Source organism: Mus pahari, chromosome 5 (assembly GCF_900095145.1).
Source record: "Mus pahari chromosome 5, PAHARI_EIJ_v1.1, whole genome shotgun sequence".
Classification (NCBI taxonomy): Eukaryota; Metazoa; Chordata; class Mammalia; order Rodentia; family Muridae; genus Mus; species Mus pahari.
Window position 1 is genome coordinate 20,560,608 of NC_034594.1, and position 21,381 is coordinate 20,581,988.

The following is a 21,381-nucleotide window of genomic DNA, read 5'->3' on the forward strand; positions in this document are numbered from 1 at the left end:
GGCTGGCCTCGAACTCAGAAATCCGCCTGCCTCTGCCTCCTAAGTTTAAAGATTAAAGGCATGCGCCACCACCGCCCGGTTTAGAAGTTTATTTTTCTGTTGAGCAAAATCTCACATCTTCAGCTCTCTTACATAGCTTTAAAAATCACATTTGAAAGAACAACTGTTTTGATAGCTACACACAGTGCTCAGTATCACAGGGATGTGCAGTGTGTTCAGAGATGCCCCGTGTGCATTCAGGTCATGGCGGCAGGACCAGTGGCATCCATGGCTACATGCATTAGTTATCTTTCCTTACCAGTTGTCTTGGAATCTGTAGGTTATTGTAATCACCCTTCCTGGGTTTTGGGGGAGGAACGTCTGCAGGTTTGTCACTGTATGAATGGAGGTGAGCTCACATCTTGTTAGGACTCAGACTGTGACACTGGCATTGGCTTCCCTGGCCTGTGCTGTCCTGGCCACTGCTGCTAGCAGGAACTTGATGATGCTGGGATTTGTGTCCACATCCACCAGTGTCCATTTCATGTTAAGGACTGTGTAGGGATACTTTATAAAACCAAAGATAGTTGTGGTTCATTTTCTTAGAACCACAGCACATATTTTCTGTGTGCTACGTGCTGCAAAGATATTTTCATGCTAACCTAATTGATTATTTACCATTGTGGGTGACCTCACCTGCTTGGAATGGATCTTCCATCTTGGATGTAAAGAAACTTGAGTATAAGGGATTGAGTCATGTTAATTTTAAAGTAAAAACATCATCATTGTTGCATGCGATGGTAATGTTTAGCTGGGCAGGCACTGTGAAAGATACTGAGCATGTGTTTGTTTATATGTTTATATACCCCTACACACACCAGCACACACTCTGTGTGTGTGTGTGTGTGTGTGTGTGTGTGTGTGTAACAAAGAAAAAGAGGCCATAATTTTGAGAGGAAGCAGTCAGAGGTGAGGGGGTAAGGTATGTGGGAAGGATCTTAGGGAAAAACAAGAAGGGGAAAATGATATACTTATGTTTTAATTTAAAAATGGAATTTAATTAAATTGGTTGCTCACTAATACTTGTAAAGTCAGAATTAGGGAATTTTAAATTTCTAAATTTGACATTTTACCTTTTTGGACTTACAATTATTTTATACTTTTATAATATTCTTTAATTGGGGGGCATCCAGTTAGGTGCCATAATTACTGGTGGTTGGCTCATCGTTTAAAGTCCTGTGGAATGACAGTTGCCCATTGGGGCTTATGGCCATGTGTACAGTCCTCCTGTGAGTGCTGCTTTTAAAACACTAGCCTTTTCCCTTACTCCAGGTGACTTCTTGGTGGGGAGGTGGAGCTCCATGGCATCCTGAGGAGGGCTTACGTGTGGTGGGGTGTGGTGAGGCTCCTCCTGCTCTCCTGCTCTTAGTTACAGTCCAGACTCTCTCTCAAGGCAGGAGACTTTGCCTGCCATTGCCTGATTAACCTCTTCAGCATTTGTCTACTTACTTAGTTGATTAGGTAGGAGCAGAAGTGCCTTCATTCAATTGAAGATACTCTTAGAGGGTAGCCTGTGTTTGAGAGTGCCAGGTGAGCAGGCTGAGCTCCTGTGCACCTGAGGCTGTGGGCTGGCCGCCAAGAGCCAGCCGTGCACGCAGGTGCTGCTCGCCACGCCCTCGGAGTCACACCCTTGGAGCTGCCCATTGCAGGTCCTCACATGGTCCCTTTGAGTAACACTGCTCAGTGTTGAGTGCACTTCTCTCTCGTACTGTGCAGTGTGGGGAGCTCATGGAGTTCACCTCAGGCCTGGTCCTTCCTGTAAGAAGCCTCAGGGCAGCAAGTGACGTGAAGTGAGGGCAGGTGCCAGCCTCTCTCCCTTCCTTCCTCTTGAAGTGACGTACCTGTGGAACCGGCAGATCTTAGCTCGTGGTCCTGCATTGGTCTCACTGCAGACGAGAAGGAACAGGTCTGAGGTTTCCATAGTGTTTCTGGCCTGGCCTGGCCTGACTGTGTGCTTGGTTCTTCAGGTTTGACAGTGACCCTACAGCATCAGGGATGGGAGACAGGATGCCCACACACAGGGAGGCAGACCCTAAGAGCTGACAGAAATCTCTGTTTAATTCGTATGCATGACCATGTGGAAAATTTGAAGATTAAAGAAATTAACCTAGAGGTAGTCTCTGCCAGGATACCCTCCTCTTCCTTGTTTCCTGTCTTCTGTGTGTTTATTTAACCCCTGTTGGTAGATACCTAACATGTGCATACTTACTCATAGCTGGCTACATTTTGGTAGATATATACATGACATGTGCACACTCACACATACAGCCGCCACATTTTGATAGGTTCCTAATACTCGCACACTTAGAAATGTGTGACCCACGTTCTGTTGCCAAGGCCACACTGCTTTGCTAACTTAAGGATTTTAGATTCTAGATTCTTGGGCTTTAGAAAACATTAAAGTGTATTCACTTTTTGTGGAGAACTTGATTTTGGAAATTAATATGGAGTATTTGAAGGGCGTATAATTGGGACCTATCCTGGTGTTTCTGGGTGTTGATATGAAACTTGGAACAACCTAGTAATTTGGGGACCTAGAAGAAAGTGTTTTGCTGGGGTTCAGGAAGATCAGCATTTGCTGTTTGTTTGTTTGTTTTGTTTTGTGCTTCTTGAAGGGCTTTATCACAGAGTTGTGCTCTGACTTCTGTGACAGCCATGGTCTCCGTCATGGGAGCATAGTACTCCAAAGTCGTTCCTGAGGGAGTGGTAGGGGAGAAGGCTCTGCACACCCTGCTGTCCCCGTAGATGCCATCTCCGTCTCCGCTGTCCCACACTTCCAGGGGAGCACTAAGGTCTGACTAAATGACTCAGCAAGGAAGAACCTGGTTAGAGGAGGAGGAAGGAGGCTCTCTGGGGCCTGCTCTGACTAGACCTGCTATTAGGCAGAGAAGAGCTTTGAGGCCGTGGCCATGCCCAGAAGAAAGGCATTGATTCAGTTACATTAAAAAGAGCACTGGAGTGTTTGAGGGAGCGTTTTTTCTTTCTCCATCGCTTGGGTGTTGTTGGTTTTGATCACGGTTACAGTTCCCTAAAGCACCGAGTGATTTGGGTGAGGAGGCTACTTTGAAGGCTGTCGTTTCTTCTGGCCCAATCCCATAATAAACTCCATTTATTCTGAAATGTATCCTCTTCTAGAATCTGTAAAATTATCTTCATTTACATTTTGTTGAATGGTGAATTGAAGTTGTGTAACTTTTTCCGTTTGAATCAAAACCAGATTAAATTTAATTGATCCTGTGCCACTTTTACTGTGACTTATGCTGAGTAAGACTCTCTCAGATCTGCCTGGACTCTGCAAGGTGGAATATTTTGTTTTCTTTCAGTTTGCAGCCATTAAGAAAGAGCTCAGTAGCAGTTGACTTAAACTGTTATGAAGGAGCAGGCATTTTCTTTCAGGAACATGCTCAGTTGTAGGTCTACCTCAGGGCAGAAATCTGTCAGAGGCATTGCCTCACGTTATCAGCTCCGTTCACCAGCTTCACAAAGACCATCAGTTGCGCCCCTCCCCCCATTTGTTCAGCTGTCACTGACTGGTAATTAATTTTGTAAGGAAGCCCGGTGGAAAGATGATAGACTCAGAACATTCCACAGTCTTCTTGGGTCCCAGTTACTGCCTCTGAGGTCTGTCTGTCTGTCCCACAGACAGTACTACCGTCAGTGGAATGAGACAATAAGGGGTCACAGCCACGGTTTAAGGGAACCCAGAAAGGCTGGAGATGTTAGCTTAGTGGTAGAGTGCTTGCCTAGCACACCCAGGACCATGCAAAACAAACATATTTACTTCAGAACACCAAACAGACAAGCCAATGATGTGTGCGGTGTGACAATACGGTGGGCAGTGTGTTTCATTTGATTCATTTACATCCCATAGCCGCTTGTGTAAACAGCGCTATGCAGATGTTGGCTTATCCCAGCCCCCAATTCTCTGATGGCCAGGGAGCCAACTGAAAGCTTGGCCACTGCCAGAACCCAGCCCCAGACGAAGAACTTGTCTGTGAGAGTTGCTCCTGTTGGTCAGAGGCCAGCATGCTAATTGGCACCAGTTGCATTAACTCACAGAGTTGGGGTCAGCAGCTGCCTCACCATGGAGGAAACCAGAAGACAGCCCTTTTGCTCTAAGAACTCCCGCCCCATCCCTCAGATCCCCCTATTTGTGATCACCCTGGCTCCCCTAAAGTGGAGTGTGAAGGACACAGTAGTTTGGACCTGCAGGAAGGAAGACACATGGGACGGTACATCAGCTTCCTCTGTGTTAGTCAGTTCAACTGTTGGTTTAATGTCAGCCCTAAGTCTACGCACTGATGTATTTTTGACTTAAATGAGGTGTTTACTTTGGTGGTGGTATGTGTGTATCTACTAAATGTTGAAATGAGACTACCAAACTTATTTTTTAATAAAAGATTTGTGTATTTAATTTTATGTACATGGATGTGATGGGTGCTTTGCCTGCGTGATGTGTGCACTAAGAGGGCGTTGGATCTCCTGGAACTGGAGTTCCAAATGGTTGTGATCCTCCCTGCAGGTGCTGGGTATGGAACTAGGGTTCTCTGGCCAGATCTTTTAACTGCTGAGCCATCTCTCCATCCCCCAAGCTTTAATCATCAAAGGGAATTTGGAAATCATTATAACTATATCCTAAAGACAATGTAAAATACTGTATACTGAGTCTTAGTCATAATATTCTAGTTGTAATTGGCTCACAGGTCCTTGGCAAATTCTGTCCTTCTGAGGCATTTTCTCCAAGGCTAGGCCTGCATAATTAGACAGTAAATGACAGTAAGTGGTGCTCAGTGTCTTTTTATTTTATCTTATGTGTAGTGGACCTCTGCTTTAGAATCATAAAAGCATCAGAAGTAATGTTCAGAGTATCTATTACATTACCTCATCCTACAACAGTACTTTGGAATGGAGACCGCGATTTCCTCTAAGTACTTTCTGCAGTTCAGTTTCTCATGCCTTAGGAGTTGACTGCTGAAGACATAGGTTAGGACATTTTTTGGCAAATAAGTGCGTGCAATCACTGTATCTCAATGGTGTTTCATCATGTGGAAAGGCTACTGTTGAATTTGATTGTACTTAAAGTCTTGTATTTCATGGACTCCGAGATGTAACCCAGATGCGTCCCATTATATAGTCCACAGACGTGCTCAGGCTTCCTGCCTCAGCCTGTCGATCCCTGCCATTACAGGCCTCCTCCACATCTACTTTGTAGCCCAGTTTCAAAGGTGTTATGGTGTGTGTCTTGTGATGGTGCAGAGTGGTGACAGAACATAGAGATGTGTAGAATCACCAGAAACAGTGCCATGAAAATCAGCCAATCGTAATTCTCAGTTTACATACTCAAGTGTTTTCAGACTAGCGGACAGCACTGATTTTAAGCGTTCAACAACTTGAGAATACACACTTGGTTTTCAGTCAGTGGGTTATGGAACCTTTGGGAGTTCTGACTTCTTAAAGTGATGAACAGCTGGATCTTAGAAGAATGTCTTTGTCCCCAGAGGACAAGAACACTGCAGCCTGTCAACTGTGGGTCTTAATTGCTGCCCAGGGACCTGCTCACCGGAGGCCTTCATGGCCTTTACTGTCTGCTAAGAAGTAGAACCTCTGTCTTGTGGGTGGAACAGTGGTCTTGGGTTAAGGGAACACGACGGAGAGTGGGAGAAAGTGGGGAGTGAGGGACCTGAGGGTAAAAATGTCTCCAAATCTGGGCAGCGCCTACAGCACTGAACTCAGGGGTTTGGTTGGTTGGACTTTAGCACAGAGTTAACATTTGGTCTTTTTCCTACCTTGTTAAATTATTCTTTGTTTTGTTCATGTGTTCTTTTTTTCAAGAATTATTTTTCTTGTACATGTGTGAGTACACTGTCGCTCTCTTCAGACACACCAGAAGAGGGCATCAGACCCTATTATATATAGATGGTTGTGAATTACCATATGGTTGCTGGGAATTGAACTTGGGACTTCTAGGACAGTAGCCAGTATAACCTCTGAGCCATCTCTCCAGCCCCATGTATTCTTTTTAAAGATGATCTTACTGCGTATCCCTGGCTAGCCTGGATAGCTGTAGACCAAGCTAGCTCCAAATTCAGAGCCCCCCTTGTCTCTGCTTCCTTCGTGCTTGGGTTAAAGTCAGGCACTGGCGCACCTGGCTGTGTACTCTTTCTTTCCAATACTCCAATCTGCATGTCTGGCTCCTGCGAGCAGCCAGGGGACGTTTGGCTCTTTGGAGCATGTGTTTAGCTGTGGGCCTTGTTCCAGGAGCAGCTTTAGATGGCTTTGTAAGCAGGCCCCTTTGTTCCTTGCCAACAAACTCACCACCTCCTCTTGTCTCACCTGTATTAATCACCATTATCCTGTACAAATGAGAGTGCGTGTACAGATAAAGGGCACGATTAAAGCCTTTCTGTAAGTTGAATATTCTTAGTTTTGTTAGGAACATGCTTCTTTCTGCTTCTGTTAACCACTACTCTTTTCTGTCTAATATAAAGTTTCTTTGGAGAAAAGAGTCAAATAGAGGCAGTTTTTTATATTGGCGAAGTTCAATGCTGCTTTTGTGCAGGCATGTGCACACACCTTTGTATTACTGAGAAACCGCAAATCTCTCAGGAGATGGAGAAATGTCAATATAGAGTGAGTGTGTTCACGCAGAAGTCCAGCGGCTTGCAGCAGTGAAGTGAGTGTGCAAGGGATTCTCGAGGTTTGCTCAGGAGTGTTGGCTGACAACTGGTTCTGTGCTCACCTACCCCAAGGCCAACTGATTCCGTGTGTGTGTGTGTGTGTGTGTGTGTGTGTGTGTACGTGCACACTTGCACATGCGCATGCGCGCGCACACACACACACACACACACACATTCCCCCCCCCCCACACACACACACTTTAATTCTGATTTTCCTTCATTCAGATGGTACTTGGAGTTCTTCCTTAACCTGCCCTCTTATGGGAAGTTTGTCAGTGTGTGCAGCAGGCAGCAGAATACATTCCCCAGTTTCTTCCCCACGTGTACAGGAGAGACAGAGGCTGCCGCTCCTCGTCCCTGTCATTTACAAGATGGAGTTTCATGCCTGGATGTCCCTCTTTCCTATCTCTTCCTCTTCCCATCTTATGACAAGGGTTCTCCCCTCCCCCACCTCCTCACCTGCTGGCCCCACCTGAGTGGAACCTTGCACACTGTCCCTGTGTTGTCACCTGTCCACTACCTTGCAAAACTCTTCTTGTCTTAAATATATTTATAAATGTTCCCTAGGAAAGAAACAGCTTTTAAGAAATGATTAATTGAAACAGTATCCGTCAAATTACCTTTTCATGTGTGGTGGTGTTTGATGTAAGGTAAGTAGCCGGCCTGAGGTCTTAGGGAGAGGGGCAGCTGGGACTCTGCCCATCAGACCTGCGGACTGTCAGGCCTGTTGGCTCCTTTCTCCTGGGGTCATATTCAGAAGGCTGAGCTGTGGATGAAGAGAGTGCACACTCTGTTGCTTTCACTGGTGTGTATGGGAGGAAACATAGTTTGTCAAGAGCCACATGTTTTGTTATTTTTTTTCCTAAGGATGAAGAGGAAGAAATCAAACTGGAGATAAATATGCTGAAGAAGTATTCTCATCATCGAAATATTGCCACATACTATGGTGCTTTCATTAAGAAGAGCCCTCCAGGACACGATGACCAACTCTGGGTAGGTAGATACTTGCAAGCCTTTGGTGTGCGTCCTGTCCTGTCTGTGGTTGTTACGGTAACGGAATTGAGTACTTCACAAGGAGAGGGAGGAAGGAAGAAACACAGACAAAGGGGCAGCCCTTCCTCACCCTGTCTGCCCTAGAGCAGAGATCAGGAACAGAGCCGGCTCACACGAAGCTCTTTCTGTTTCACACTAAGGTGTTGTCAGCCACTCATTGATAGCATTAACAATAATAGTTTATTATGAATGGTAAATTCCATGGAAATTTCTTGAATTGACACAGTCAGCCTTTAAAAACAAATCAAAAACTATTTCTACTGAAAATGGTGACTGAGAGCCTGTCATCTCTGTGAGGTGTGTAGGTTAAGCTGAAGGTATTAAAATTTATAAGGCAAGATAACTTTTTTTTTATTGACTTTAAAAAGGTTAATCTAGGAAGTGCTAGCAGCTTGGGACTGACATGAAAGAGGCACAGAAGGCCTGCGATAGACTCACTCAGAAACAGACCTGCTACCCAGTCATAGTTACTGATCAGAGACAAAGACGTCTGCCAGGAAACTTACAGCGGAGAACAGCATCTATGCCCGAGGACCCTCGGGAGACTCGGGGGTGGAGCTAGGTTGCCGTCTTTCCTAATGTACAAAGATAGTTGAAAATAGATCAGAGGTCTTGATGTAAGATCTGAATCTGTTAGAGGACAACATAGGGCAGACACCTCAATGCAGTCCTAGAATTTTCTGGAAAGGCAGTAATAGCAACAGTTGGAAGATGGGATTGGAGAAGATTAAAAAGTTCTGCACAACAGAGGAGACATGAAGAAGATAGTGTGTAGAATAGGAGAAAACTTTTTCTGTCTATACATCTGACAGGATTAATATCTACAATATATTTTTGAAAACTAAACAACCAGACAGCCCAATTATAGATGCAGCACTGAACAGGCAGTTCTCAGGTGAAGCACATGTCACCCACAAATGCCTGGGAACATGTGCAGCGTCCTTAGCTATGGAGGAGAAGCAACCACAAATGCCTGTGAGAACAGAGCTCACACACACTACCTGTAAAATGTAAACTGTTCAGCCACCATGGAAGTTCCTTAAAAAAAAAAAAACAAGCCTAAAATTAGATATGCCATAAGATCTAGCTATGCCACATTAAGTACCAGAAGGACTCCAGTGTGATATATCAGAGGAGATACCTGTGCACACATGACCACATTATGCAGCCAGACTGCATGCCTGTGGGCAGATATATAGAAAATGCAGTATTTATACACGCTGGAACTCTGTCCAGCCGCAAAGAAGTATAAAACTATGCATTGCTTTTTGTTTTGTTTTACACTTTTGGGTCCTAGAATTCCTTAATGATATATAAAATTACACACAAAGACTGTCCAAAAAAGACAGACAGACAGACAGACAGACAGACAGAAAGAAAGAGGGAGGGAGGGAGGGAAGTTCCTGAGGAACAAGACCTGAGTCCGTGCCTTTTTTCCCCACATACATGTGTGTATAGATGTGCACTGTCAAATAAATAAAAATACAGATGAAAGTGTGCTTGGGTTCAGTCTTAGCACACACAGACTATGGTAGTTTAGCTCCTCTTACTGTGTTAAAACACTGACAGAACCAACTGAGTGAGAGGGGGTTTACTGTGGCTTCCATGGCAGAGCCCCTCAGATGGGAGTCAGGGCTGCCAGGAGCTGGCTCTTCACGCAACCTCAGCAGCCCCGAAGCAGAGCACACAGGAAGTGGGGCCTGCCAGTGCCTGCTGGCGCCCGCCAGCAGTGACATACTTCCTCTGCCGAGACAAAACACAGAGACACACAAGCTAGAGAGAGGGAAGGAGGAAGGGGAGAATGGGAGGAGGAAGACACGGGGACTGCAGAGATAGAAATGAGACAATTATTCCTATTTTTATTGTTTAACTCCTATCATAATTGAAGTTTTGGAACAGTTCAGTTCATTTTCTAAGAAGTCTACAAGTGTAGTTATCATATTTAGATGTTACAGATACACACCTTCAAAACTATGTCGTGGTTTAAAAGTACCATTTCCCTTTTGATTTAGACTCAGCTAATAGGAAATATTCTGAAATCATTTCAAGACAATAGTATATAAAAACAAAACATCTTCAGGAAGAACTTCTGGAATACAGCTCTCTAATAATCTGGTAGTGATGACCACCAAAGTGATTTAGAGGGGAGGGAAGATACACCGCAGAGTTAGCACCCAGGCATGGGCCACAGAATGGGACGGCAGGGAATATACTTTATAAAGCAAACTGTTGTTGCTTGGATGCTTCCAGCATGACCTTGCACGTGCCCAGGGGGCTTGTCAGGTAACAGGATTATGTGACCTCCCTTGGATATGTGCTCAGGCCTGGGATATGGCTGTTACAACATGTCTTGTCTGCCTTGTAGCTTGTTATGGAGTTTTGTGGGGCCGGGTCCATCACAGACCTTGTGAAGAACACCAAAGGGAACACTCTTAAAGAAGACTGGATTGCGTACATCTCCAGGGAAATCCTCAGGGTAAGGAAAGCAGGAGCGACCTGTGCTGGGCTCTGATCTTACACTTCCATTTGGAATGGGCTCCTCAGCTTGTCATTGCATTTTCTCTTTCTAGAGAGAAATAATTGTCTCTTTTGATAGCCAAGCATTCTCTATACATTGTTTATTCTACATATGTCCAACCCTGAAGACCCAAGAGGTTGGCCTGTGTGGTTTAGAAACCATTTGAAACAAACTTTGTCAATAGAGTGTACAGCCTCCCCTTGTGGTTACTTCATAAGTTGTGCCTTTGAGCAGCCATCCTGTCCTAGATGTATGAACATGAGTAACCTCACGAGGGAGGGCTGCGCAGTTCATCTGAAGTATGAGGAACTTGAGCATGCTCATGTCATGCTTCATGTGGAGGAGGTTGGGATCCCCCTGTAGCCAGGCTCCAGTCCGGTGGGGCAGCTGAGGCTCTCAGAGTCTAGGGCTGTTCTCTGGTGCCCAGCAACGCCTCCTGTGAGTACCGAGCCTGCACAGCTGGCTGTGTCTGGGCTACCTCTGCAGAGGGGGCAGAGCAGCGCTCACAGTGCTGAGTGATGGTGTCCAGACCCTCGGTGGTTTTGGCTTTAGTTGTTAGAATCTCTTGGAATATTGATGAAGTAGAGTCCTGGTGCTTGGTGGGTTTTTTTTTGTTTGTTTGTTTTTTTGTTTTTTTGTTTTCTTTTTTTCAGCCGATTGCAAAGCTGACTAATGCCCTCAGAGCAAGTTTCTAAACTGCCGAGTTTTAGCCACTGAATGCATTCTTTGACAGCACAGGAGGTTTTTCAGAGCCTCATATTTGGGAGTTGTGTGTGAGTTGCTAAGGAACTTCTTTCTTCCACCACCACAGCTGTTCTGTCCCTTTTCCCTAAGCTGCATACTTAAACTGATTGCCCGGTGACTTGTCCTTGCATGGATTAGAAATAAAGACTCTGGACTCAAACTGAAAGTTTAGGTATTTACCTACTAATCAAAGTCTGGTAACGAGTTAGTCTTATTTTTTTAATTGTAACTAAATTGACTTTTTATACTTAAGATTCATGGAAGACTGCAAGTTTAAAAACTGTCAAGTAGAATTCCCAGAGAAATGTTTCAGTGTCTCTCTGCTTATATATTTTCTGGAGCCTTCAAGAAAGGTGGACGTGTGATGTTAGGAGAATCCATAATCCCTCACACATGTCCTCACTAAGTATCAGGTGCCTGCCTGTTATGGCTCTCACGGAGAGATGAGGCTGCTGTCCCGAGGCTCAGTAATGGCAGGCAGGGTTCAGCAGCAAGGATGGGCTGTATCCTAAGCTGGCTCGGCATGGGTTTGAGGAGCTTGGCTGGCTGATAGCTGTTCTCTGTACACACACCTTTTTGTAGGCAGTAGCTTTAGACTTGTGGGCATCTGCTTTGGCTTCTTGTGTGCTGCAAAATTTCAAGGATAGAGCACCACTCCAGGTAGATACAAGAAACCTGTGTTTTTTAGCATCATTTTCTAGACATAGGATGTATCTCAGATATCAAAGATGAGCCTGTTTCTGGGGGAGAGCAGGTTGCCTGTCAAGTGTAATGTTACCCTTGACTTCAGGAACATTGAAGAGAAGTCTAAGTTGCTCGTAGCTCTAGTCAGCGTGGTAGCAAATGGCACCCTTTGAAATGCTAGATCGTTTCCTCCTTAGTGAGCATCTTTAATAAGAACCTTTTCCACCCATGAGCTGTCTACAGTAAAAATTTTCTATGATAGAGTTTTAGTTCAAAACAAAGAAATACCCCAGTTATGTGCTGGTGTTTGTTTTAGGAGTTGCTGTGTGTTGGTGTTGCTAGAGAAAGCAAGTGAGCCCAGTGAGTCCTTTAGGTCCTCAGACATTGCTGGAGGTGGCTGGTTTCCATACGGGAAGCTCCCTCTCATCCTGCCAGGCAAGGGTCCTGAGTACACAGCCCACCACTGCCTCAAGTTTTGGGCTAGCCTGCTGAACAGTAAGGGGCACAGGGCTCAGTGGCAGAGCTATTCTGTCCGTCTTGCCTATTTCCTCAAACACGTGCTAAGCCAGTTTTCTCCTTGTGTTAGAAAGTACTGAAGATGAGAACTTGGGACTTTATATCAAGTGTTGAGCAGAGTTTGACAGCCCTTGTCACATGTAGTCAAGGAAGCTAAGCTTAGAAGACAACGGTTTCCAATTGATTTAGCACAGGCTGTTTCCTGAGTTGGCGTGGACGTGGCATCTGTACCAGGAGGGGTCATGGCCTTAGTTCAGGGTTGGGTCCCTAAGAACTTTCTACACATAAAGGAAATGTGTTTGTTTTTGCTCTCTTGCCTGGTCTTCAAGGTAGCTGTGTTATGATCTGCTCCCTGAGTAGAAGCAGCAATCCTTACAGGGTATGGACTGAGAGATGGGGGGACTTAACACACTTACTGCTGGAAGGTGCAGACTGCGGTTAAGCCAAAACTGTCTGAGAAGACAGGGCTGCTCATGTTGTTGGAAGATGCCAGAAGGTAGAGAGGAAGTTTATGCACGTTAGAAAACAGAAGGGAACTGAAGAGATAGAAGTAGAGAGTCTATAAGATCCAAGCATCTTCAGTTGGCTCTTTCAGCGTTTGATGCTACGCATGCCAAGAAGGAGAGGTGCTTCCTAGTCCGAGCACTGCAGTGCCATGTGTATGGGCTCTCCCCACCTTAGCTTTATGGTATAACTCGGCGGCACCCATGATGAAGAATAGATAGGTATCACATAATCTGTTTTCTGTTTCACTGGCAGATTAGTAAGCGAATTTAGAACCCACTGTGCTGGAAGAAAAAGTGATCTAGAGCTATTGTCGCTAATCTTAGATGATAGGCTTGAGAACACGGGCCTATGGGCCCAGTGCTCTGGCACCCGAGACAGGAGGCTTTCAAGTTTAAAACCCAGCTGGGCTTCGAGGTAAAGACTGTAGCTGCCTCCACCACCGCAGCCCCCACCCCTTATTTACTTTTAATAGGAAAATCAAACCCCTGGCAAGTAACCCGCCCTTGCTTTCAGTGCTGAGGGAGGCACTTCAGAATAAGTGGGTTGCTGTGTCTTAAGAAGCTGCACTGTGGAGTGCAGCTTCTCTGGTCAGGAAGATGAAGGCAAATGAGGTGTGCTGCCTCGCTACGTTTACATCACAGGTGGATGCCTGTGTTTTCCCACAACCTCTTTCTTGGGAGATGCAACTGGACTCATTCTGGATACAGGGCTTCCAAAGTGCGTGTGCCAGGAGTGCTTGTTTGCCTAGGGAAGAAAGACATTTTTTATTCCTACATGAGACTGATCTGGTGACAGAATTATTTTACACTTGAACAGGAGTGAGATATATCAGCACTTAACAGTTTGTTCCTCTGTAGTGGGAAAACAAGCCTTCATGTTAAGAGCTGGACTTTAAGGCCTCCTCTAATTCTTTGCTGTTCCCCTGGGACAAGTCTAGCTCAAATAAATTCACAGAGTCACCCACTGTAAGATAGACTTTTGGTGTGGGAAAGGAGCCATCCTGAACACAAATAGCACAAATTATAGCAGAAAAACCTCAGATGGTGATCTAAAGCTGTTTCATAGGCAGAGCTTAAAGTGGTTGTGATCGTCCCAGAGGGAAAGAAAGCCCAGCCCACTGCTCTCTGTATGTGTGGCAAGGCTGGCGGTGGCTTCTGGGAATGCGCCAAGGGTAAATTTTATGTTCTAAATGCGGATTTACAAAAACTTGGCCCATGTGTGCACCTTATTATAAAAGGGTGCTCCTGGCTGTATATTTACAGGGACAGAGAACTGAGGCTCAAATCTGCTTTTCTTTTCAGGGATTGGCACATCTCCACATTCACCATGTTATTCACCGAGATATCAAGGGCCAGAATGTGCTGCTGACGGAGAATGCTGAGGTGAAACTTGGTACGTGGCCCGTGTGTGTGTGTGTGTGTGTGTGTGTGTGTGTGTGTGTGTGTGTGCCTGATGCACCGCCCTGGTGCCTCGGACAGCGTGCTGTGCCCCTTTGTTAACATTTGCTTTTTCTTCTCCCCTGAAGGATAAGAGGACTGGCTTATTGCTTAGCCAGCCCCAGCCTCCCCGTCCATGCTTCTGTAGTCTACTCTGCCCAGATAGAGCAGCCAAACAGAGTTTGAAAAGTTTTTGTTTTAACTTGGGGGTGGGTGGGTGGAGTAGGAACTCATGACTGAGGTGCCCTTTCTGCCCTATACTAACTTAAAAGTCAGACTTCATTATGTAAACCCAGTGGTGCCTGGCATAGTGCAGTACAGGATGGGAGGATGAAGGAAAAACATTGTGAGTTTGAAGCCAGCCTGGGGTATGAAGTTAGAAGGGGGGAGAGTGAAAGAGGGGAGAACAAGAGAGATAGGGAGGAGTGGGAGGGGGGTGCAGAGAGACAGGCACACAGACGCAGAGACAAGAGTCAGGCACCCCCAGTGACTTACTGTTCTATTTCAAGAAGATTCAGACTTCTGCCTTGCCTTATAAGAAGCATGGGGTCTGACGGCTACTACTTTCCTGCCCCATCATCTCAGCTCTTCACTTCTACCCTATGTTCCATGTTAAATATGGAGATTATATGGTTCTTTTTAGTAATAGAATAAAGACTAAAGTCATACAAAGTTAGCAGAGCTGTTTTCATGCTGCCACAACGTTGTTGTCTGTTACTTCTCAGACCTTGGGAATCCATGTCCTCATTGTCAGTGGTACAGTTTTTCCTGTCTTTAGGGGGGTCTCTCTGGCCCTCCGATCTGCCTTGGACCCATGCTTCCCTTCTATAGTGCTGTTGATAATTATAAAATTTATAATTCTATTGATATCATATGGCATTTCTCAAATAGAAGAAAATAGTCCCCTTTACTAGAATATTCTGGGAGCACAGCAGCCGGGATTGCTTTGGTCCCTGGTGTATTTTCATATGGTGCCTGGATGTTGTCTTCAGTTGTTGGTGTGGGTATTCAGCGGCTGCCTCTGGGGCGGCATCGCCTGCTTTCTAATGACTCAGATACGTTCTCTGTCTCCCTGAGCTACACCTGAACTTGACCCCATTTTATTTTTATGCTCTTACATTTTAAACACAACCAGCATTAACTCTTTCTATTAAAGGGTCATGTTATTTTTCCTTCAGACTCCCAGCAGTCTGCTCTAATTTTCTTCCAAAAGTCTGAGCTGTAGAAGCTGCTCCTTAATGCCCAGCTCACTGTTCCCTTCTGCAGAGCCTCTGCTGCCTGGTTATCTGCAGGGCTCTGCCCACGTGGACAGTCTCTTGGGGCTAAGCTGGGACACTCACGCTGTCCTTGCTCTGGTGTTTCCATGCCCTGACCTCAGGCCACGAGACTGATATCCCCAGTCTTTCCTGGCCAAGGTGCTGGAAAGCTTAATCAGGCTTTTTGTCCTGGTTTTGTCCTCTGTGTGTTGAGGAGCAATCAACAAGTAAGCCAACTGTTTCCTGAACTTGTTCTGTTCACAGAGGTGGAGTGTGTAACCCCTGCCAAGTGTCTATCGTTCTGTAGACCTATTAGTGTGAGCTGCATGCCCTCCTGCTGGGCTCATGGTGGCCTGTGGCCTGTGATGATGGTGGCATGTGCTGTGCAGGCATCCAGCGTGTGCTTTCTGCCGGCCCTGCCTCCCTCCATCCATGGCTTTCTTCTAGCCAACCATCATTGTTCAATTCACAGAAAGTAGAGGTCACTCTGAAAGGGCAACTCACATCCCATGCTCGTGCTTGTGTGTGTGTGTGTGGGGGGGGGGGTTGCAAGTGCCAGAACACATAATGTCAGGGAACAACTGTCTAAAGTCTGACCTTTGCCTCCATCTTCATGGGACTCCAGGGACTGACTTCAGGTCCTTACTTGTACAGTGGGTTCCTCTAAGTCCCTTCATCTACTGAATGGTCTCAGTTGCCCACTCTGCATTTGTGAGTCTCTTTATTTAGTACAGTGTTGTGTGTTAGCTGCCCAGCTCTGCAGCAATCCCTCTGCCCGTCCCTCGGCAGGCCAGACTGGCCTCCTGGCTCTTCTGGACTGGCCCAGGCTCTTGTGCTACAGTTGTAATATTGCTGCTGGGTGTGTGTGTGTGTGTGTGTGTGTGTGTGTGCAGTCCTTCCCAGTGCTGCCTCCCAGAATGGCTTGCAGCTGACAGAGCCAAGCTGCCTGTGGCGGTTCCTCATAGACTTTCTTCTTCTTTGTTATTTGTGCTCCACTTTTTCTTGCTTTTTGTTCCATAGTTGATTTTGGTGTAAGCGCTCAGCTGGACAGGACGGTTGGACGGAGAAATACGTTCATAGGCACACCCTACTGGATGGCTCCAGAGGTCATTGCCTGCGATGAGAACCCAGACGCCACTTACGACTACAGAGTAAGAACACCCACCCCCTTGATAGGCATTTTTGTGTAAAGAGTAACTTCTCTTAGTTATAACTGCTCTTAATTAAACAAATAAATTGAAGTGATTATAGAGTGACCTCTAGGGACTTGAAACCATAGTGCACCTTTTTATCTAGGCATAAGACTCGTATTTCATTATCTGATTCAGCTTGACTGTACTACTGTTTGATTTGTCAGTAAAAACAAAACTTCTGCTTTAGTGGTTGTTGCACCTGTTAGTAGTTGTAAAATTGAGTTCATAGTTTAACTGTTCCCCGTGTATTTCAGTATTTGTTGTCAATAGCCATTAGTGAGAATTAATTTAAACCATTGCTACACCAGGATTTTCTTTTAATTTGAATTATCTAAATATGTATTACAGACTCATTTTTCTACTCCTTAATACATACATAAAAATTGAAACACTTTTCACCATTATCAGAATAATATCATGCTTAACCTTTAATCCCAGCGCTCGGGAGGCAGAGGCAGGCAGATTTCTGAGTTCAAGGCCAGCCTGGTCTACAAAGTGAGTTCCAGGACAGCCAGTACTATACAGAGAGACCCTGTCTCAAAAAACAAAAAACTAAAATCAACAACAACAAAAAAATCATGCTTAAGTAATTAAAAGTGATCTAACCCCTAGGGCTGGAAAGATAATAACGTCCTAGCAAGATTTGTTTTTGTTTTTGTTTTTTTACCTGAAGGATGCTTTTATTTCATTTGTATGACTGTCCAGAAATACAACTAAGCATCTGGAACATTCTCTTTTGTTTTTGCAGAGTGACCTCTGGTCTTGTGGCATCACGGCCATCGAGATGGCTGAAGGGGCCCCCCGTGAGTATCTTCCTTCCTTCTGAGCTCATTTGTTCTGTATAAAGTGATTGCCTGTAAGAACCCAAGGTCACTGGGCAGAACCAGGCATGGCTGAGCGATTGGATGAGAGACCCACCATCAGGGTGGCTGCAAGGTGCCCAGGGATCTCGCAGTCACCAGTTTCCCTTTTGGAGCGCCCTGGGTCTGCAGCCTATTCATATGCAACATCTGAAATTAATAAGAGCCGTTTTTTCTTTGCATTTAAAGAATATTGATTGAAATGGGTCCCTAATCTTTGAAATTTTATTTCTTATTTTGAATTTACAAATTGAGATGCTACTTTTTATTTAAGGAATTTTCTGTGAAGATTTGAGTTTGTTTTTCCTTGGGCTAATTCAGTAGATTGATCAGTCATAAAATTGATCTTTGATTGGAGTTGTGATAGAAGTGTAGAAAAAATAAGGAAGGGAAACTCGCTCGGCGTTTCGCCTGGCCTGCTAAGGAAGATGTGTCCAGACACTGTGTGCTGCCTTGTACAGAGTTGTGAAGAAATAGTTGCTGAAACAGTACTGACAGTTAAGAATCAGTTACCGTGCAGAAGTGGGTGTCCAGTGAGAGTACTGTGTCCCTCGTGTTTCCTTATATGGTATTGCGACAGGGACATATTGCTGGGTCATTTGTCCCAGTTTCCCTTCACTGGAATACTGGTGTCTGCTGGTCTGGTCCCCATTCCCAGCTGCCTTACAAGTGTCCTGTGAGCATGTGCCTCAGCTGCTGTGCCATGCCAATGTGTATGTCTGCTGAGCTCCCCTTTCTTGGAGTGAGTTACATAGACAGACAGTAACTGCACAGAGGTCAGCACCTCCACTACACTCAGCTTTCCTCTCTCCTCCCATCATGAGCTGGACTCACAGACAGCAGAGTGTGTGTGTGGGGGGGGCTCTGAATGTGAGTGCTGCATTTAAGCATCGCTTCCGTTTCAAACACTGAAGGCCTTTACGAAGCTGTTCTGATCTTTAGACTAACCTTATAAAAACAGCCATTTTCATTATAATTTTAAAGGTGATTTAAAAACTTAAATTTTTCTCCTTAAATTTGAGTAAATATTTATCTTTGATTTATGAAAACTTTCCAGTGTCGATTTGAAGTTGTGTATTTTTGGTCTTCTTCTATTTTATTGTCTTTAAATGGTAAACTCAGGCTATGGCCTAGGGTTTATAACTAAATATCTTAGCTGCTTGGCATATTTATGGCAATTATTTGTGAATGAAATTGTTTGTCCTTGAACCCCAGTGGTCAGGAGAATAAGTACATGCCTTACTGACACCGCCATCTCCTTTCCCAGCTCTCTGTGACATGCATCCAATGAGAGCACTGTTTCTCATCCCCAGAAACCCTCCTCCCAGGCTGAAGTCAAAAAAATGGTAAGCCATGTATGGATTTTCTTCCCTCCCCTCTCTCCCCCCTCTTCCTCCCTCCCTCCCTCTCTTCCTCCCTTCCCTCACTCAGTCAGTCCCTCCCTCGCCCTCTCTTCCTCCCTTCCCTCCCTCCCCCCTCTTCCTCCCTTCCCTCCCTCCCCCCCTCTTCCTCCCTTCCCTCACTCTGTCAGCCCCTCTCCCACTTCCCTCCTCTCCTGTGCCTTTCTTTTCTTCTCTCCCTACCTCTATAGTTTCATTTTGTTCAGGAATAAAATTCTGGCCACCGTAACTTTGGTACTACAAAGCCAGCAGTCTTCAATAGTTTAAGGTGCATGATCTCTTCCTGTTGTTCTTGAGTCGTCATGTTTGATTTAATCGCTAATAGCAAGTGACTCCGAAAGCCCCATGATATGAAGAAAAGGCTATGTTTAACATTTAAGGGTTAAACATCTTTGAAGTGTAATATATTTCAAAACATTCTCCTACCAAAATGGCAAAGATGTGTTGAAAGTCCTTTGAGAATACATTTTAACATTGATAAAGGGTGTCTGGGGCCATGGGCATGTTTGCAGGTCCCAGGACTTGTAATTATGACTACAGCAGGAGGACCATTTGAACGTAGGAGTTAAAAGCATTCTGGGTAATAGAGCAAGATCCTGTCGGGGGTTAGGGTGGGTTGCAGATATAAGTTATGATGTTTTATAAAGTGTATGAACCAGTGGCAGGGCTGAGTCCTCCACCCCACCCCCATCATGCACACACAAAGTAAAACCTGTTGTTTCTGCCTTTATCCACTAAATTCTGGGACCTGATGAATTGAGCTCAAGCCAGTGTAAGGCTAGCTGAAGCATCCATCTGTAGATGCCCTGTGTTTGCCCACAGAAGCAGGCCCCTTGCTCATCTCTGTGTGTGTTATGACACCTGTGGTCATCTGTGCACCTCCCTGACCCCCACATTGGTGAAGGCCTTTCTCTGTTCCTGTGCCTCTGCCTGCTCCATGATGTAATGGTTAATGAGTAGTATTAGACTTAAACTCTGTTCCTTTAAACCTGGCCGCTTTTATCGCTGCGTATGGTATGTTGTTAGTGTGCACTGCAGGTGTGACCACAGTGACACTGCTGACTGCTGTAGTACATTGTTAGTGTGCACAGCAGGTGTGGTCACAGAATGGTTTTCAGGCTCGTCACTGGTATTTTTGAGCTTAACTTTGGTGATAGAAGTTTGACAATATGTTTCACTTCCTCTTACAGGTCAAAGAAATTTTTCAGCTTTATAGAAGGCTGCCTGGTGAAGAATTACATGCAGCGGCCCTCTACAGAGCAGCTTTTAAAACACCCTTTCATAAGGGATCAGCCCAATGAAAGGCAGGTTCGAATCCAGCTTAAGGATCACATAGACCGGACCAGAAAGAAGAGAGGCGAGAAAGGTATGATGGCTCTTGCCTTTCTAACATAGCGTTAAGGGGTCCTAGACTAGTGTTAAAAGCTCCAGGTTTCATTCTGATATTTTAAGTACAGGCTGCTGCTGTTGAGCTTCCCGTCTTTCCCTCTGTGTTCTTCCTCCCTAACACGCTCTTTCCTTTTCCTGTCTCGTGGTCCTGGGCTTTCCTGCACAGGTACACAGCAAGAGCAAGACCACTGTATGCTAACACTCCTCAACAGCCCGCCTCACCTCTCCTGATTTCTGTCTGTTTTTATGTAATATACCACTCACTGACACCCGGGTAAACAGTGTGAAATACACCTCATTTCCCTGAAGGTTGATTTGACTACGCAGAGTCTTCTGTTTCATATGTATGTTTTGGATTACTTTTTTAAGCACAGGAAGATTTTGCTATGTAGTGTCATTTTCAAGTGGCATAATAATTTCATGGTAGGTTCCACATCAGGTTTATTCCTGGACAGTTGTTTCTTTCTCAGTGAGTTTGTGGTTGTCATATAGGAAAGCTACTGGGTTTTGTATGTTAATTCTGTATCCTGCAGGGTCTTTAACTGTCTGAGATTAGCAATACTTTGAGTTCTTTCTTGTCTTTATACCTTTTACATCTTACTGTTTAGTTGGGTGGAACTTGAAACACTGTATCAAATAAGTGTCTAGTTCTAGGTTTTAGAGACTATGTTTATATGGTTTGCCATATAAAGCCATTACTATTTAGAAGTATATCTGGAGGTTTTGTGCTCCTTTTTTTTTTTTTTTTTTTTTTTTTGAAAAATTTAGTTTTCTTTTAACTCCATCTAAAAAGTGATTTGCCAACAGACCCTTCCATCATTCTAGGGCATGCAGTCCACAGATCTTTGTTCTGTTTGAAAGATAATTGTGGGGTTTTGGATGTGCTTTTGGTTTTTTGCTCCTTTTTTTTTTNTTTTTTTTTTTTTTTTTTTTTTTTAAAAGTAGGGCCTCACTGTAGCATAAGCTGCAGATTCACAGTGATTCTTCTGTCTTAGCCTCCCCTCTGCTGGAGTGGGTGTGTGCCGTGAGTCAGGAGTTTTCTCCTTTTGAGCTCTGTCCTGGAGTTTATTTACATCATGTATTAATTTGGGGGAAGGAGGCTGCCACAG

The 21,381-nt window shown here is 44.9% G+C and overlaps 1 protein-coding gene across 21 annotated transcripts in view; it reads left to right on the forward strand.

The window, feature by feature from the left end:
* The window catches only part of Map4k4 (mitogen-activated protein kinase kinase kinase kinase 4), a 125,891-nt gene that overhangs the window by 66,746 nt on the left and 37,764 nt on the right, over positions 1–21,381 (forward strand). For all 21 annotated transcript variants that reach the window (XM_021197481.2, XM_021197487.2, XM_021197484.2 and 18 more), the window contains exons 4-10: positions 7,584–7,709; positions 10,135–10,245; positions 14,040–14,130; positions 16,451–16,581; positions 17,372–17,426; positions 18,751–18,829; positions 20,074–20,249. In XM_021197481.2, the coding sequence (XP_021053140.1) occupies positions 7,584–7,709; positions 10,135–10,245; positions 14,040–14,130; positions 16,451–16,581; positions 17,372–17,426; positions 18,751–18,829; positions 20,074–20,249 (769 nt within the window). The remainder of the gene's footprint in view (positions 1–7,583; positions 7,710–10,134; positions 10,246–14,039; positions 14,131–16,450; positions 16,582–17,371; positions 17,427–18,750; positions 18,830–20,073; positions 20,250–21,381) is intronic.